Raw genomic sequence first — 18690 nt, forward strand, 5'->3', positions numbered from 1 at the left:
CTCTTCTTTCCTGTGGCCCTCCCTTTAGATATTGAAAGGCCAGTATCTTGACAGTTGAATTTAGTTGAGTCTTAAGCTTGCTTATTAGTTAAGTTGGACTAGTTAATTAATCATAATGTGAATACATCAACCAAAACTGAAATGTAAATAATGGGCCCATTAAAACTGTAGATGTTATGTGCTCTTAAAGGGATTGTCTTACAGGCTGTTGTTTAACTACATAGGGCAATGCACATAGACTACTGTTGTTTAAGCCTGCAGCTACTGATTGCCTGCTGAAAAAACTCCTGGGAACATTTTTAAGGTTCTTCTGAGTGGGAGACTAAGACTTTTTCTTTGTATTTGCAGATCAGATATATTTTCTTGCATCGATCTGTTCTTTCCAGATTTCAGGATTCTTGGCACCTGTAGATGTTTGGTTGTATGTTTTTTTTTTTTTTTTTTTTAATGGAAACTTCAATTCCATAATTCAGTATCAGGTTTCAAGGGAGTGGTAAGCACTTTTTCAGTATGCTCTCTCTTGTGCTTGTGGAAATTGCTAAAGGTTTGACTTTGGAGGAAACACCCATGGTGCTGCTTATTTCATGCTCCAGTTAGTTGCATTTAATACCTTCTTTACTGTAAATTCATTTTCTTTTAGCTTTTCTAAGTCCAGTTATGTCACTCGATATTTACATCCTAATGATTTCTTAATAGATTTGTTGCATATTGTCCTTAATTTCACATTCAGATATCTGTTTTCTGAAAGCCTGACATGGCATCTCTTAGATCAGTCAGTCTCAGAAATGATGCTGAAATTCCATATTAACAACTGATTTCTTGTTTTGGCTGTCACCTCTTTCACAACCTGATCTTTGTCTTCACTGCAAAGCTTATCCAGGTTCTAAGAACTATTGTATATCTTCTTTGAGACAGCTGCAGCTTATGCTGGTACATAAGGTTATATTTTTAGCATTTGAACAGTAGGTAAAAGGATAGTCAAGTTTGTTATGCTCAAGCTCTTTTATATATGTGTGATGAAGTCATTCAGTGATATAAGAAGCAAATATTTTTGCTTATTTCTAATTTTTATTTTTGTATTTGTCTGCAGCTGCTGCTGGGATGTATGCTTATGTTTGGACCCTCGCTCGTTCTAGCTGTTGGCTTTGATGCAGTGTATTTTTCTGAATCTTGTATCTGTTGTGGCAGTTGCTCAATGCTCCAGAAAACTGTAAGGTAGACATTGTCCCAGCCAGGCAGTGAAGGAGTTAATTTGGTTCTTATGTTCACGCAACTCAAGGTACACAAAGTGCTACAGGATGTTTCTCCAGAATAACTGTGTTGGAATGGTTTATTTGGTTTGTGACTGACTCCCTTGCGTCCCTTTGGTAATTGGATGCTGGTGGCCTCTTTCCCAGCTATGGCTGTAGGCTGTTTCCTTTCACTATTAGCCTTCAAACCCAAAACTAGATATCTGGGCCATCAAACCTTGGACTTGCATTGTGTAGGTAATATCCACTTAGAAAAGAAGGACAATGATTCTCACACCTTGATCACGTTCAACAGGAGAATTAGATGACTCTGCAGTATTGCACAGTTGCTTTAACGTGTTCATGATAGAAGGTTAATGAATTTTCAGTTTATGTGCTGATCTTGTAACAGCACTTCTGTGGGTTACCTTATCTTTAAATGTTCTTTTCTGATGATGGCCTCTTGAATTACTTTTTACAGATGTGCTTTCAATCATGGCTCCAGAAAGTGCTGCCCTTAGTCAGCTTGCTTGAATACACGGGTTAGTTCACAGTGAGCTTGCACTCAAGTTTCAGTGCTGTTTAACTTGAAAAGATAAGCTGGTACAAAAAGCTTGAATGCTTGTCAGGTATGTAGAAAGATGTCATTCACGCTCTCATGCAAAGATATGAAGCATGTTATGACACAGGAAATGACCTGATATTGTTATACTGTGCTATATATCTGTAGACTAACATAATTAAAAAAAAAATTGAATGAAATTCTTATCTAAAACCATATTAGAGGACTTCAGTAAAAAAAAAAAATGCGGTTAGAGCTGTTAATTGGTGTGGGTTTTTAACTAACTGCTGCTCTTTATTTCAAAACCTCTTGTTAAATATTATTTTCAGTTGAGGTCAGTTGACATAGCAAAACCATTAACATTTTCAGATGGGTCAATGGTCCATTAACTTGTAATGCATTTTAAGTGAAAATCTGTGCTGCCTGCGTGCTTTTTTTGTGTGTGTGTTTCTTCTGATATGTCTGGGGTGGCAAATAACTCATGGATGTACTGGAAGGAGTCCAGCAGAGTGCTATCAAGATGATCAGGGGAGTGAACACCTGTCCTAGGAGTAGAGGGTGAGGGAGTTGGGACTGTTCAGGTTGAGGAGAGGAGCCTTGGAGAATTACGTCAGTGTCTAAAAGGCCTAAAGGGGCTGGTGCAGGGAAGGTGGAGCCAGGCTCTTTTAAGTGGTGTCCAGCACCAGGAAAAGAGACAGTGGGAACAAACTGAAACACAGGAGGTTCCCTCTGAGCATGAGGCACTTCTGTGCTGTATGGGTAAAATAGCATTGGCACAGGTTCCCCAGAGAGACTGTAGATTCTCCTCCTTGAAGATTTTCAGAAGCAGCCTGGACATGGGCCTGATCACTGTGCTCTGGATAGCCCTGCTGGAGCAGAGGTTGGAGCAGGTGGACCCAGAGGGCCCTGCCAACCTCAGCCATGCTGTGAGTCTCTGAAGTATCTTTCAGTTCTAGGGAGGTAGGGGTAAAACAGCATGAAACAGATGGGCCTGTTTCTAGTCATCTTCATGGGAACTCAATTTCCAGTGCCGGAAGGTAAACCTGGAGAAGACAAATAAGTGTAATTATTGATTACCAGAGTTAACCTTAGTGAACATGACCACCATACTGCCTTACCGGGTAAAGTTCTTCCAAGAGTACTAAAGTTTCTTGCACTGAAGTGATGGCTCTTCGGCATCACAGTTCTCCAAGTACTGTGGGCTCAAGCATGCAATGTCAGGGGATCTGTGTTGGACTGGAAGAGAGCCAGAAGATCCTAAGCAAGATTAAGAAGTATGCGTTCCTAAGAGGCATAGATCATCCAAAGTTAAGACTTGGTAATGAATGCTAAGTCTCTCCAGGGTGGCTGCCTTATTATCTTAGTTGCAGGTGAAATACCATGAGTATCTGCAGAGTATTCAGTGCAATTAAGTGTAAAGTATGTTTTTGAAGCAGGCTTGATTTCTGCTGCCAGGTGTTTACCCTCATAAGTGTCATTATGGATGCTTTAAGAGAAATCTGTTTAGTATGGCCCTTATACCAACCAGCACAATGGGTCTGTTAAAAGATTTCAGAATCTGGTACTTCTGAGAGCTGCTTTGGTGTCTGTGGAAGAGGCAACGTGTTAAATCTGAGGTAAGTAGGAGAGTTATGTGACCACTGCACAGTTTCTGAAAATTGGAATCAGTCCAACCTGGATTCATAATAATTTAATGTTTGCAGACTGTGCTGTTAGTGTACCAATGACTCTATGGGCTAGTTACTTTTAGCACTGTATAGTCTAGTATTACATACCATGCAGATTCTTCTTTAGCCTAAGATCGTACACAGCTTTCTTTCATTTCCTTTTAAGAGTGCTTTTTTCTACTAACCTTGCCTGGCACCGAGGACACTTCTTCTTGTTTAAATATGCAAACTGCTCTGTGATCCATCTTGGTATATCAAATCCCAGGGTGTAAAGTTATCATCACTGTTGCTGAAGAGAGATGCTTTAATCAGATTTTTTCAGAATAGGTCTGGTCTGGGATTTAATTTTGTATTTCAGGCTTCAGTAGTTAATTTGCTGTCATGGTAGCAATAGAACGCCTTGTTTTTCTCAGCTGAGAGTTGTCAACCCCATTTGCTAAAGATTACGTTGCATATTTGTGTGTGAGGAAGAGTGATGGTAGGTCAGTATGTAACTGCTGAAGATGTAGAAGTTAAAAGGAACCGTTCTAGAGATAGGTATACATTTTAAGCCTCCAGTTTTGCACATAGCATTCTTATAACAGGAGGAATTAAATTTTACTTTGCAATACTTTTTATGAACGTAAAGGTGAAATTCATAAAGGCTGGGTTTCTAACCAAAGCCAGAGCAGGCTTAACCGTGTTTTAAGGATCTTTGTTTATTTAATATATATTTGTTACAATTAAGCAGCAGAGGAAGACTGAAAAAGTAATACCAGAGGAAACAAGCTTGAAAGTGAAATTGAGTTTTAGCATGCAAACACTGTGCACTGGTCTGCTTATTGTGGAGAATAGACAAAGTATGGTCTTTGTGAGATTGCAGCCATTTGATTTCAAAGCACTGCATACATCTCCAGTCTTTCTTTGGTGACTCAGGTGATTTGGTTACTTGCTGAAGGCAAGAAAGGTGAGATCTGTCACAAATAAGTTGCATCACTGAGGACTGAAACATCATTTTTCTATGAAAGGGGCAGACAAGGTGCTAACCTTCCTGCAGTTCAGAGCTTGTAGTATGTGGTGAGCTATCTCCAATTAGAATTGTAGCCCTAATTCTTAGTTCCTTTGAGAAACTGGGGGGACTGGGGTCAGCTCTAAGTAGTGATTTATTTTGTTGCAGCCACGAGATAAACTGTGTTTTCTAAGACTCCCTTTTTGAATAGTTAAAATCTTTCTACATGTAAACTGTGATTTACCTGCAACATAGGTAAAAGGTGTATTAGTGTATTTCCAGATAGCTGCTTTTTTTACCTTAATACAGTTTTTTTCACTTTATCCAAATTTCTATTTTCTTGGACAGACATGTCCAACAAGTGTATAGGAAACAATCAATATTCCAAGCAGAAATCCCTCACAGGAGTCTTGCTGTAGTGCAGAATTCCACTTAGAATGGAATTATCTCAGCATTGATTTTGTGTATGTGTGTAAAATGGGTGGTTCTCTGGTTTGTTTGAGAGATTGGAATGGAAACTAACAAAATAAAATTGTCCTGGGAACTGGAGTTTAAAAATTTCTAGGTTGTTTTTTATAACTGTGCTTGAAAGGGTAGAAACTATTAAATCTTTTCCTTCTTCAAGAGAAACTACATTTTAAAGAGAGAGCGTGTATACTGAGGTTGTGTGATAGTTACAGATATTGAAGAGTTTTCTGTTATTAACACAAGATTAGAAGTATTGAAATAAGAGTTGCAGCTCTGAGGAAATCCATAAACTCATGAAAACTAGATTACGTGTGATGGTAAGTTAAAATAACTGAGTAAAAATGGAAAATACATGCATGAAGTGGAAGCTTTCATTCTATTGCAGATTGATGAGATAGGGGTGACATGCTTGAAGTACTTGAAAAGAGAGCTACAGTAGTCGGAAAGCAATTTTTGAAAATGTTTTCATGAGGTTACAGTTGCATGCACATAAATGTTTTAGTGATCAGGCAGTGAGTAGAGTATCAAAGTAGCATGGAGAACTTGATTAAAAATTGACTATTCAGTTTGCTCAAACATGAAAATAAGGAATTGTCATATAAGGCTGAGTGAAGTTCAAACCAGAAAAGTGTTGTTCAGGTGAATGATAGTGGACCTGTACAGCTCCTTGTTAGAGGGCTTCAGTGGGAGTAAGAAACTCATGTGTCTCAAAGGTGAGCTGAAGTTCTTGGAAGAAATTGATGAAGGCTTCCAAATAGTCCGTGTACATCAGGCTCAGGAAAACACCTGAAAGCCTGAAGAACACTTTTTTTTATATACTTGCTTCTGGAAATAGAGATAGAGGGAACTTGTGTCACAAAGGAGGAAGAATCTGAGCTAACAGTTGCACAGAGATCTTGGTCATACACTAGTTCTTTTTTTCTTCTGCACATTTATAAATATAAAATTGAAATGAAATATCGTGATAATGAGAATAGGAAGAAGACCATTTAATTTGGCTTTTGCATTTATATAGCAATGGAAGAACAGATGTTCTGGATAAACTGGTGTTTCTAATTATGTATTACTAATATTCCGTTTTATTTATTGTTCTCTTTTTCATTAGCAAAACCAAATAGGAAGCTGACATTCCTGTACTTGGCCAATGATGTCATACAGAACAGCAAAAGGAAAGGACCGGAATTTACAAAAGACTTTGCTCCAGTAATAGTGGAGGCTTTTAAGCATGTTTCAAGGTAGAGTATGCTGTTATGTGCAGTGCCCTTCATTGTATTTTGGCAGATTAGTTCTCGGTTCAACCATCTGACCCAGGTAGTCCTTGTCTGCTAGTGCTGTACTTGGAAGTCTCATTAATATTACTAGTGTTCTTTTGATCTTGAGTAGTCTTAATGCTGTTAGATAAAGTTATGTAGTAAACTCATCTGTGTTCAATCATTTTTCCCTCAGGAAACTTAGAAGTGCTTTATTTTAAGGTTTTTTATCTGCAATTATATGCTACAGCAATCTGGTATGTCTCATTACTGGTGTTCGTGATGTGTTTTTTTCAGCTGACTATTCTTGTTGTATTAGAACAATGGAGAACTTTGGTACAGAATTATTTTCATATGGTGCTCTAGAGCAGTTCATCAAAAAAGAAGTGCAGCTTTTGTGTAATGGGAATATAGACATAGAATGGATTGAACAAACTAAAATAGAAACGGGATTGGGCACTCAGTTTTTGTTGCTGTTAATGCACTTGCTGAAACGCCTTGAATTGGTCTTTTCTGTAAACTGTGGCTTTGATATTTTCTGACGTTATTGAACTTCTCATACTTTAAGGCATACCAAGATCCTTCTGTGAAAGATAATCATACTGTAGTGCAATTGTGATGTATTTTCACCTCATGTTCATTTTTCTTTTTTTCTTGTTACAGTGAGTCTGATGAAAGTTGTAAAAAGCACCTTGGCCGAGTGCTCTCTATCTGGGAAGAAAGGTCTGTTTATGAAAATGATGTATTAGAACAACTTAGGCAAGCTTTGTGTAAGTATTTTGTTTATATATGAAAATTCAGCATCTTGTTTGAGGAGTCAGAGAAATCAAATTTCAGTTTGTTTTCATTTAGATGGAGACAGAAAGGTGAAGAAGCGTACATATGAACAGATAAAAGTTGATGAAAATAACTGTTCACCTCGAAGTTCTCCTACTGACCCTCCACAGGTAAAACAACATTTATAAAATTCTGGTTTTGCATATGGTTTTGTAGATAATTTTTCAAGTGCCCTTATTTTTGGATGGCCTCTGCTTTTCTTTTGAATAACTTCTATGGAGAGAGATGACCACACCCTTTTCTTTAGTGCAAGTGGCTGAACAACATCCCAGTAGCATACGAGATTTCTCCAGTCTATGCTCAACTGTGTTTTATGACCTGTATTAGCTTTGTAAGGAGAAACTGCTGTGATTTTTACCTGTCCATGCAACCTTGAGGTAAAATGAATCTTACTGGCTACATCAGTTTGTTTCCTGACGATACCTCTTGCTGGAAATCTTCGTTCTTCTGTGGAAGTGGTAGCTTAACATTTACATTGATTTTTTTGTTTAGGACTATAAAGGAACTATTGGCTCTGCAACACCTTCTAACATTGAAGTTTCTGAAAAGTAATGAAAAAATTCATCTGTCATTTGCTATCTCTTTGTGAGGTGTAATCCACCAAAGGTGGTGGACTATGTTTAACTTCAAGCCTCATGAAACTTCTTTCTTGAAGTATCTCAGGTTACAGGTTAAGACACTGAACATGCTGTAACTTCAGTAAGATTGACACAAAAACAAAGAAAATGTATGAACTATATACCCTGCTCTGCCCATTTTAGAATTTTAGCATTAGCTTTGATAGTGTTTTAGGTTCTCTTTTGATTTCTGGTGTGGTAATAAGTAACACATGTAACTGGAATAAGATTTATAGCATTTACCAATGAAATATCTTTCAGTGTTGCAGTCATGATGCTTGAGTAAGGCAAAATAGAAACAAACCTTGCTCTGACTTTTAGAATTTGTGGTGTTTTTTTGGTTTTTTTTTTTTGTGCTACTGTCCCATTTCAAAAGGTTTTTGTTACAGCAAGGAATGACTCCTGAAATAATCATGATTTAGTATGTTTCTATGTAACAGCTTACTTCCAAAGGAAGTGCATTGGTCTAGTGTGGACTAATGAGACAAAAGTACAAGAAAATAGTTTAAAAAATGTGTATAAAATGAAGGGTACTGTAAAATAATAATTACTGTCAAAAATAGAATATAAGTAGTCCTATGCTAAGGACTTCAATGAAAAATCTGTTTTAGGAAGGTGATCTATAAAACTAAGGAATACTGCAACATTTGTCCAAAGTTTTTTTGTCTGAGAGGGAATAGAGTGTTGATATGGTGCTGATATCATAAATGCTTTTAAAAACACCATTAAATTGATTCCATAACCTTGTTGTGAAATGCTGTTTTATAGTAGGATTTCTTTATTTAAACGAGTCTTCAATCTTGCATGCTTTTTCAGACCATGGATCTCATTAGAGCATTGCAAGAACTAGAAAATGCTGCTTCTGGGGATGCAGCAGTTCATCAGAGGATAGCTTCTTTGCCCATAGAGGTCCAAGATGTGTCCCTGTTAGACAGGATAACAGGTGAGGGTTGGGGGTCCAGTAACTGAAATGCTCTTATGCAAACTCAGTGAGATAGGATGAAGTCATGCTTTACCTGTTTCTCTCTGCTTGCTTTTAGACAAGGAATCTGGAGAGCAACTTTCCAAAATGGTAGACGATGCATGTATGTTGCTGGCGGATTACAATGGCAGGTTGGCAGCTGAAATAGATGATAGGAAACAGCTAACTCGAATGTTGTCAGACTTTCTACGATGTCAAAAAGAATTTCTTGCAGAGAAGGAACATAAGCTGGAAGTGCGTATTGTTTTGTTTTAGTCCGTTCTTTTGATAAAGCTTGATCTTGCAAATGTTTTTAGCTTGCCTAAACAACTTTTCTCTTCAAAGGTAAATACCAGCTAGATCTTTGTTTCCAGCACTTTCTTAACAAGATTTCTTTGGTTCTCACATTCTAACTCTATTAAATCAGAAGAACAGTAGGTAATATTACAGTTGTGATCATTTCAGTGTTTGTCTTTGTTTTTTAGCATGTTCAGTCTGTGTGATAAGTAAAGGCTTAGTTTTATTTGTGCAGACAGGAAGTCTTATCTTTAGCAGAATGAACTTAATTCTTCACAGAATACAATTTTTCTTGTTCTTCTCATTGTTGTAGGTTTTAACTACGTATTATAGGCTTAATTTCCTTTTTGTGAAGAGGATTGATCTTTCTGATAATTCCGTGTTTGTGAAGTTGCTTACAGAATAAGAATTGAATTACTGGTTTCAACATAACTTTTTAACCTGACTCAAAGATACATTAGTAAAACACTTCTGAGCATCAATTACAGCTGTCTGTCAGCATTTTCAGCTGTAGGGGGCAGTAGAATGGGACAAATAATTAATAAAAGAAGGGTAAAGATTGAAGAGATCAACGTGAATGGATGATCTACTAAGTTATTCCAGTGCTTACTGTTATCAGTCACCAGTTTTCCTTACCTACTGCATAATAACTGCCAAGACTGCTGGTGAATTTTACACCTTTCAGAAATAGATCATAATTTCATGTCTGTTCCTTCCCTAATCCATTATCTGAAATTTGAGATGTAGGTTCAAGCCCTAACCAACCTATTTGGATGTTACAGCAGTAAAATTGAAACTGCATCATTTTGCACGGGGAGGAGGTAGCTGTACAGTTGCAGTATCCTATCCTGTAACCGTAGCATATGCATGTAGTCCTTATGTGGTACACAAATTAATTGCTTTTCAGGTCTCGTGTAACAGGCCTATCGTAAAAGATTTCTTCACATTGTGGTTTCTTTACTGTTTTGTAACATCATAACTTGAACACAAGTTTTGTAGCGTCTTGGTTCAGATGCATCGCAAACAGTATTTTCCTGAAGTTGTCTTTCCTAGAGTACTGTTTCCTGACCTTTGCTCTTGTGCCTCACAGAAAAGCAATTGATGAAGGTTTTTCCTGTCAGCTTCACTGTATTTATCCTTACCTGAGGGAAGAATATCAACCAACTTCATGTAAGATAGATGTTATGCATGATAGTTTTGATTGCAGTAGCAAATATCCAGCTGGTCAACGGAACCTGAAAGAACAGGAAACCTTAAGCTTTTCATCACCTGCTCTATCTTCCATGTGTGTATATAATGTGTTTGAAGGACATAGTCCCACTGTAGTACTTTGGGAACAATCATCTTCTTTTTGTAGATTGTTACTTGCAATTACACCTATATATACAGGCTACTGATTTAGTGAATTGCTTGAAAGGTAGTGACTTTAGTCCTTCAGACAAGTTGATACTTCTGTGGAAGCCAACGTTTGATTAATCAAGAATTGCAAATGGAGTGCAGCTTTGAACATGTTTCACTCTTGTTGGAAGTTTTCAACAAATATAAAATGGTTTAACTTCCCAATATTGCTAGGTCAGTGAGTTCATTTAAGAAAAGTAGCTTTAAGAAAAGTAGCTGTAGTTCATAACTAGTACCCGTGCTGTCGTGGTCTTCAAACTCAGTTGCTTGGCTGAATTATTTAAATAGCTAAAGAATCTCATTTTAATACAGCACACTTCCAGTTTTGGACTGGTTTCAGTGGCCTTTCCTTACAAAGGGGGAGACAGTAGACTACAATGTCTTTTTTTTAACAAATGAAATGCTAGGGTGTTGAGGTATACTCTAAGAATGTTTTTAGACTGATCATTGTGGTATAAATACAAGTGACTAAAAAAAAAACACCTGTGAAAAGATAGTGTTATCTCAAGGTGCTAATAAAAGAGCTGAGAGACAGGAAAAACACAACAAATCTTAGGAATCGAACTTCTAAACTTGTGTTGAGGTAAGTGAAGTGACTTCTTTTATACTCGCTACCAGTAGTGCCTTTTTGTTTGTGAACTGCAGGCTGATTAACATTCTGAAGCTTTGAAATGCAAAATCGACATGTCTTCATGATAATGTCCATAGTCAGTGGACTGAATTTCTCTTTTTATGTTCTCTTTAAAGAGTGGATATTTTCTGGTGTAAATATCAATTGCCTGCAGCTAGATGTGTTCATTTTATCAAGCAAGGACTGTATTTTTGCAGTCTTAGGAAGCACCATACCTCATACCGAGCCTTATTTTTTGGCTTGAGATGTGAAATAGCACTGGAAAAAGGGCTTGTTGTCTAGTTGTTTGAGAACATATTTCCTGAACTGTATGTTTCTAGACTTTGACTTCCAAGTTTAATTTCTGGTAAAATTCATTTTCTAGACAAGGATAGTTCTTTTGTTAGTCTTCTGACTATTGACATTCTTTTGAGCATAAAATGCTTTCTGGGTAGTAACATAGGAAGAAATTTAATTCTTGATGAATTAGTATTATCCATCTGTCAGTATTTTTGAAATCCTACCCAATTGCTGTGTCCAACACCCAGTTGTGTTTACAAACAAGTGGTTATATTATTTTTGATTTCTAGAAATGTCACCTGCTGTTGACCTGGTTTAAAAATTAGTATTAGCATTTCCAGAGAACTTTCACTGTCTTAAAACTATGGACTAGAGCTTTTTAGACCTAAATTTGCAGGTCTTTTTGTTAATGTTCTGAAGCAAATTTACAGGTAAGTAACTTGTAATAACCGAACTTTGCATGAATACAGGAAATTTTGACAACAAATAAATACATGGACTGTCATTTCTGCATCAAAATTTAACCATACTGCTTAGTAGGTGAATTTCATAAAACTACTGTGGGTAAGTAGTATTGTTTTTAACTCTTAAGTCATTTTTCTTTAACATCTGTCTAGCTTCTGTTGCAGGTGGTGGCCATGGACCTATCTTCTAATGATGTCACCATCCCTTAGTATACACATCCTGCTACAAATAAATTTAAGAATCAAAATCTTGTATTGTCTGTTGTTTTTGGAAACTAAAGGGGAGGAATTCTTTAACTGCTCATACTAAACCTCTGTTATTGTCATCTATCTTCTCACAAACATTACTGAATTTGTACCTGATCACAAACAATACTGAATTTAGGCGTGAGATGGCTCTGATGAATACTATCCATTCTTTTTTCTTGAAGACCAAAGCTTTCACATGGTTGTTCCTAAAATTTGGAAGTTTGGTTAAATCGTTTGAAGTTCCAGATGCAAAAATCTGAGTGTCGCTTGTGTTGAAATCACCTTTACCCAAAGTGAAGTGCTGTGAAAACGGGACTTTCAGACTTCAGCTTTTTAACCTACACCTTTACTTACTGGACTTAGTTGAACATCAGAAGTAAGTGATGGATATAGAACTTATCCATTGCAATCACAGTAAAGAACTTTCATTTTATTGTTGGAAATTATTTTGTATGTAGCAGAAAAGGTGTATTTTACAATTGCTCTTATGCCCCTTCTGGAAACTCCCCCATATTTAGGATTCTTCTAAAGAGATTCTTCCCCTTTTTGTAAGATTTTTTTTTTTAAACTAAATAAAAAGAAGGTTCAGGGTACTGTAGTTTTATCTGGAAACTTGTGTAAGATTTATAGACAGGTGTTATTATTCCTGAACTTAAAAATGGAAATTTTTGCAGAAAGAGTCTGTAAGAATTTTTTTTTCGGATCTTTGAGGACTAATATTTCTTATTTTTTACTTGTTTGATTCACTCCTCCCTTTCTGCCTCCTTGTTGAGCCCCTGTACTGCCCCTATTGCTTTTCCCTAGTATTTGAACAGAAGTGTTTATTAGTCCATCGATCTCACTGAAGCCTGGGAAGGAGCTATACCAAACTTATGTCTAGGTGCCCTCATTTCCATGTGGTAAAGATTGTCCTATAGACATTCTGAATGTAACATGGCCTTAGAAATACAAGCTGACAGGAGGTCCACTTGATTTACTGTTGCTTTGGTTTTGCATTTTCTACAATCTCATTGATTACAGAGTAGATAGACTCTTACTAAATTTCAAATAAAATCTTTGATAATGCAGAATCTTTTATGACTTACCAGCAAGCATTAGCAGAAGGTAACACTTTTTTTCTAAAAAAAAAAAAAAGAAAAAAAAAGCCACCTCTTCTCTTTTACTGTTTAGAAATACAACATTGCTACACTTAGCATATCCTGGATGACCTAGTTTTGTTTTGTTGTTGTTGTTTTTTTTTTTTTTACATAAGGTTTGTAGCTGTTTACACCTTAAATTTGGAAATATTCTTCTCACAAAATCCAAGTTGTTATGGATGAAGTGCTCTGCTGGGAGGCCTCTGTGTTTCAGCAGATTATATTTGATTAAGATGTCTGCTTTTCTTTTCTTGCATTCCTTATTTTATACGTAAACAATATTCACATCCTTACATTTACACATCTGTTTATAATTGTGGTTACTTAGCATATAATATGCTCAATGCATTTTTATTTCACAATTGAGCTTTATAGCTCAGTATAACTTATCTATAACTTGTCTTCTTGGGAAATTTAATTTTGTCGTTGAATTTTATGGGTAAAATGTAGCTTTGGAGTCAAAAGATTTCTTTTGCTCTGTACATTTCCAGGTTAATGGCGAAGAACATTAAGCTAAGAATTTAAGGATATGAGTGGTGTATTATAACAGGCCTTTGGTTTTCAGGCTTTTTTTTTTCTTAGTGCAAGACTGTTCTACTGATTTTTTTTCTACTATGGCTTTAGTTAACAGTAGGGGCATCAAAGGATCTTGTGCTTTCTTTTTTTTTTTTTTTTCCTCATACTTACTTAGTATCTTTTGTATATAAGCTTGTTTCTGTCTGTGTTAAGTGAACTTAGAATGCCATGTTTAGTCATGTACTGTTCAAATCCACTTGGAATAATTGGGTTTAATTCCTAAACCTTGCAGTTGGGCAGCTGATGTGTTCCGCTGTCCTTTGGTTGAAGGTGAGGAAGGCTGATTTTTAGCATGAATTCTACACTGCTTTTTGTTTTAGGGTGGAATCTCTGCAGCATTGTAGGTGATCTGTAAATTCCTAACTGTGGCAGAACTGCAGTAACTTGAGTTAATCTTGAATTAGAACTGAACTGTGCTGTAACTGTTATTAATAGTGCAATGATTACAGAGCTATTAGTTGAGAAATATTAGGAATTTATCAAGATTTATCCATACTAAACAGGACTGTTTTGAGTATTCTAGATCATCTGATACTTTCTTGGAAACAAGTCTTTGTGTAAGTAGTGATAGACAGACATTGTTCTCTGTTGTGGTCTGTTTTGATGTTTTCAATCATATTCATTTCTGTTCAGGGTTAAAGCTCAAGGAATTTAATCTGGCTTAACGCTTTCAGTTCAGGATTGTACATGATTTCTGCAGAAAGAGATAAGTTATTCTTGAGTGGGGGAGAATGGGACGTTGGACTCCTTTGTAGTTAAAAATAAATAAATAAATAATAAAGCAGAGAGGCTTCATCAGACTTTCTTTGCTTGATGTTGGCCTGCACAATAGTCTTCACTATAATTTATTTGTTTTATCTTTTGAGGAATGTTTTTAGCCGTGATCCATCAGGAGAAGATTGTAGATGAAGGATCTCTAATAAACAGATTCACTTTATTCTAGTTCTCTTTATAGGCTGTACAAAATGAAATTGGATTTAGAAACAGACTTTTGTGTTTAGAGATTTGTGTAGACCAGTTCCTGTTTGAGATGCTTCAAAGTTCCTGCTTGAGATGTAACATAAATGTCTTGAAGTTCTAGTCATCTTAAAGTTTAACTAAACAATGCAAGTCCTTTACTGAATATAGCCACTGATGTTCGGAGAAAAATAAAATCCAGTGAGCTCATTGGCTTGTATTACCGGAAGGTGATTGGAAAGAGTTCAGCAATTGCTACAGTATCCAAAGTTTACTTGAAGTTAAAATATTTGAACGAAATGGTTTAAAGCAAGATAGACACATTCCTTATCTGTGGAAGAAGTAGCTAAGCATGTTTACAAAATTGTTAACTCATTTTTGTTTTGAATGTAGTTGTATGTTTCCATAAGCATTTTATGCCTCTACCAAAAAGTGGCAGGATACAGTTGAAGAAGTGAAGTTTTGTAGAACTGATTTGTGGGATTGGAGTGGAGAACAGCAGCTCTTAAGTCAAATACAACAAAGTCAAGTTTGTCGGTGATTTTGTTTTCTTTGCTGTACCTATTTTATGAGAATAGTATTTATTTGTATCAGTTCTTATGGCAAGCCTACAAGTGCTCTGTGCTTGTCTAATGAGTGTCAATATATTTTATAGTGACTAGCAATTGGAGTCTCAGACACATGGTACATAATTTCCCAGTTTGTATCTAAAGGAGTGTTAGACTTCAGAGTTCTTTATTCTCAGCACAACAGAAGCATTTGAAGACTTCTGCTTTCTCAGTTAATTTACCAGTGATTTGAGTAAAGATCCTGGCTTTTCAAACAGATTGGGCAAGTTTTAGATTATACTTTGATCATTCCTGTAAAATAAGGATAACCTTTTACTGCAGTTCATCATGTTTTAAGGCATTGCTTATCACATTATTCCAAAATCAAAGTACCTTAAATGATAAAAATGTTATAACTTTTGTATTCAGGAAACTTTTATTTAATCCATTTACTATTTGTGAAGAGTGGATTTTTTTTTTTAAATGTCACTCTGCAGCCTACCCTTAACTGTTCATTTAACGAAAAACAAAGTAAAAGTACACAGATACTTATGATCTGGGGTATCTTTTGAATTCTTCTCTATAAACCTACAGGGGAAAGATACTGGTTGTATCTAGGTGAGACTTGCTGCTGTTAACGAGTCCTTTAGACTCGTTAGTCCTGGCTGTTGTAAGCCAAAACCAAAATGATTTAATCTATTTGTCATCTTCAGGATAACAGGTTTTACAGGTATGTAATGGATTATTTTTTATGCAAACAAACATCTGAGAGAATTGGAAAGTGATGATGGAATAATCGATGCAATATGCTTTATCTAGAAGTACTTCTTGAGTTTTTGAAGGACAGCTGGAAACTGGACAATGACTTTTGGGTGATTTCTTCAGTAGATGTTCTTTGCATTGATCAGGCACATTGCTTTGCTGAAAGAATCTGGATTTAAGAAGCATTGAAACTCTAGCACCTATTTTTGTCAGCACTGATCACGTTGTGCTTTTTTTTTTAGTAAAGGTGTAGTCTTAATTAGAGGTCTTAATTTTGTTGCTTTTCACTAGAACCTGAATGGAATGGACAGAAATACCGTTCAGGTTCAAATAAACTTAATTTTACAGATCAAAACCATCACATTTATACGTCTAAGTGTACCTGTGCCATTTTACTTAAGAACCAGAACTGACTATATGTGAATTTTAAGGAGAGCTTGAAGAGTAATACTGATAAAGTGGGTCAATTCACGGAGCATTAAGCCAAGAAAGCCAGCTGAGAGACAATGAAAACTGTTAAGGAAAACCATGATTCCCTTGACTTGGCTGCTGCTGGAAGAAATCAATTTCTTAAAATGTGCTCTATGTCTCTGTTAAAGCATGTAGGTGAAATAGCATTTTGGAGAATCTTCCATTTCATCTTGTCAGTAGCTTCTGGAGTTTAAGATTGGCTTTAGTTGAGGATAGTTTAAAAACTCCAGCACTCACTATAACTTTTTCTTGAAGCTGAATCCTTACACTTTGCACTGTGTAACCAAATGTTAAAATACCAGTTTCAGTAGCAGTGAGGAAACAGTGTAATAATCCACGTTTGTTGCCCAGATTTGTGTCTCAGCTTAATAGCTATGGAAAGGAGATGAGAAGTTCTGCCATAGGAGTGCTTTTTTTCACTTGGTAGGGTTGTAAAGTGATCCTTTCACTTTCCTTAAAGTTTAATTCCAGACCAATATAAAGAAGAAAAAAACCCTTACTTCTGCATTTAGATTAAAACAGTTGATGTTTTTCAGTTCTGACAAAAGAATAGTGAGTTAGTCTGCTTTGGAGTTGTTAAAGCTTTTCCCCTGTCAAAATCTGGAAAGCTGTGGACTAAAAATGGTGGAAGTGAAAAGTAGAATACAGGGAAACAACTTATGATGACATATAAATTCTGTAAAGGATAGTAATAGAAGTCTGTATGGTGTCTTGGAGTTACATTCTGGTATGTAGTATGAAAATGTATCTCCAGGGTAAAAAATGCAGTAAGTTGACTCGTAGAGAGAACAAAACTTTTTTTTTCTAACATTTCCGGGCTGGTGCTGGCAGTGATTAGTGGAAAAAGGGAGCATGTTGCAATTACGGTAGGTTTGTTAGTATTGTTTTTATCTGGCTTCTCAGGAGAATGAAACTAAAGCAGTCATGCTATCAATCCACCATCTCTTCTTTTATTGGCCTGGGAAACAAATTTAAAAGTAACTTATTTCCTTAGGTTTGGTAGATTTATTTTTGTAAGTGGATACCAAAGTACTATTTTAATAGTGTTTTTCCTTCTATCTGCTGTCCAGTCATTGTGTGAAGCTTGGAACCAGCCATAAGCTCCACTACTTCATGCCAAAACAATGAATTGTGGGATATAGAAGACATTAGGGGTATTAGGATGGGGAGGGAAGAGTTGGAACGGGCACACTGTCTGGGAGTTATGCTGAGATAGAAAGCTGAGCTAACTGGTATGGGATTGGGAGGATTAGCTGCTTATTTTTAGGAATCAAACACCATCATTGTTCACTAAACAGTTTTCTACCCCATGCTGTCCCATTTTGAATAGTGCTACTGAGGGTGAAAATATTTGCATGTGATAATAGAGCTGAAAAAGAAAATACTTCTCTAAAATTGTTAGTCGGAAGAGACTGTTTTGAGCTTCTCTGCTCAACTTTGCTAGCTGCTTTATCTTTGCTAGCTTTGCTTCATTATTAGATGAAATCTTGTTTTTGCAAAAGCACCTTTCTAATTAATTTTTGTCATCTGTGAAATGGACCTCTTGACGTGTTCTCAGTGTTTTTGGTAACTTAAAAGTAAGTTATCAATTCAAACTGATATAAAAAACTGTTCACGTAGTTACCAAGTACACTGATCTGTCAGGAAAATGAAGAAAAATCTGCTATCGTTCCTTTCTCCAAATGAAGAAGAGCTTCAGTATTTGTAATAGGTTCTTACATACTTAAATATCTGGAACACTTTACTATTGAAATATTAAGGAAATTTTAATGACTTGTTCCTTGCAGTATTACACCACCCACCCATTTTAACTCCCCCCCCCCAGAAAAACAGCAACAAGAATTCAAAACAAAGTAAACACAAAAAAGCTTTTTACAGAGGAGGAAGAAAATTGGCTTCTTAGGTAGAAAATTTAGTGAAGAACATGAGCCATATGTTTTACATTTTTGTTAGCAAACAAAACAAGGACTTTGAAGACATAAATTAACATTGGCAACATTATCTGTTGCTAGAAATTCAGAATAGTTTCTTGGTGCAGATGTGATCGGTTATCTGCACAGGATTTGTTTGCCATGGCTGCAGCTTTGTAAGTGAGGAAACAGTTTTGAAGTTGTGAGGCATCATGTGCAGTGGTTTTAAAGTCCTGCTGCATGCAGTGTTTGGCTGTGGAAAACATGTAATGGCTACTTTGTTAGTCATTACATTGTGTAAGAAAGAGTGTCAAATTTTTGAAGATATGAACTGGAAAGCATTAGTATGTGGTTGGGTTTTAAGTTCACCATTGAAAAGATTTTTGAAGTAACTTCTGAAAGCAGTGCATTAGCACTATGTAAAAAACAGCAG

The 18690-nt window shown here is 36.2% G+C and overlaps 1 protein-coding gene across 2 annotated transcripts in view; it reads left to right on the plus strand.

Moving 5' to 3' along the window:
• Positions 1 to 18690, plus strand: part of RPRD1A (regulation of nuclear pre-mRNA domain containing 1A) — a 43077-nt gene that overhangs the window by 6045 nt on the left and 18342 nt on the right. For both annotated transcript variants that reach the window (XM_090137201.1, XM_031589154.2), the window contains exons 2-6: positions 6020 to 6149; positions 6828 to 6934; positions 7017 to 7111; positions 8435 to 8561; positions 8659 to 8834. In XM_090137201.1, the coding sequence (XP_089993327.1) occupies positions 6020 to 6149; positions 6828 to 6934; positions 7017 to 7111; positions 8435 to 8561; positions 8659 to 8834 (635 nt within the window). The remainder of the gene's footprint in view (positions 1 to 6019; positions 6150 to 6827; positions 6935 to 7016; positions 7112 to 8434; positions 8562 to 8658; positions 8835 to 18690) is intronic.

Source organism: Phasianus colchicus, chromosome 3 (genome assembly GCF_987193195.1).
Source record: "Phasianus colchicus chromosome 3, bPhaCol1.hap1.1, whole genome shotgun sequence".
In the NCBI taxonomy this organism is placed as follows: domain Eukaryota; kingdom Metazoa; phylum Chordata; class Aves; order Galliformes; family Phasianidae; genus Phasianus; species Phasianus colchicus.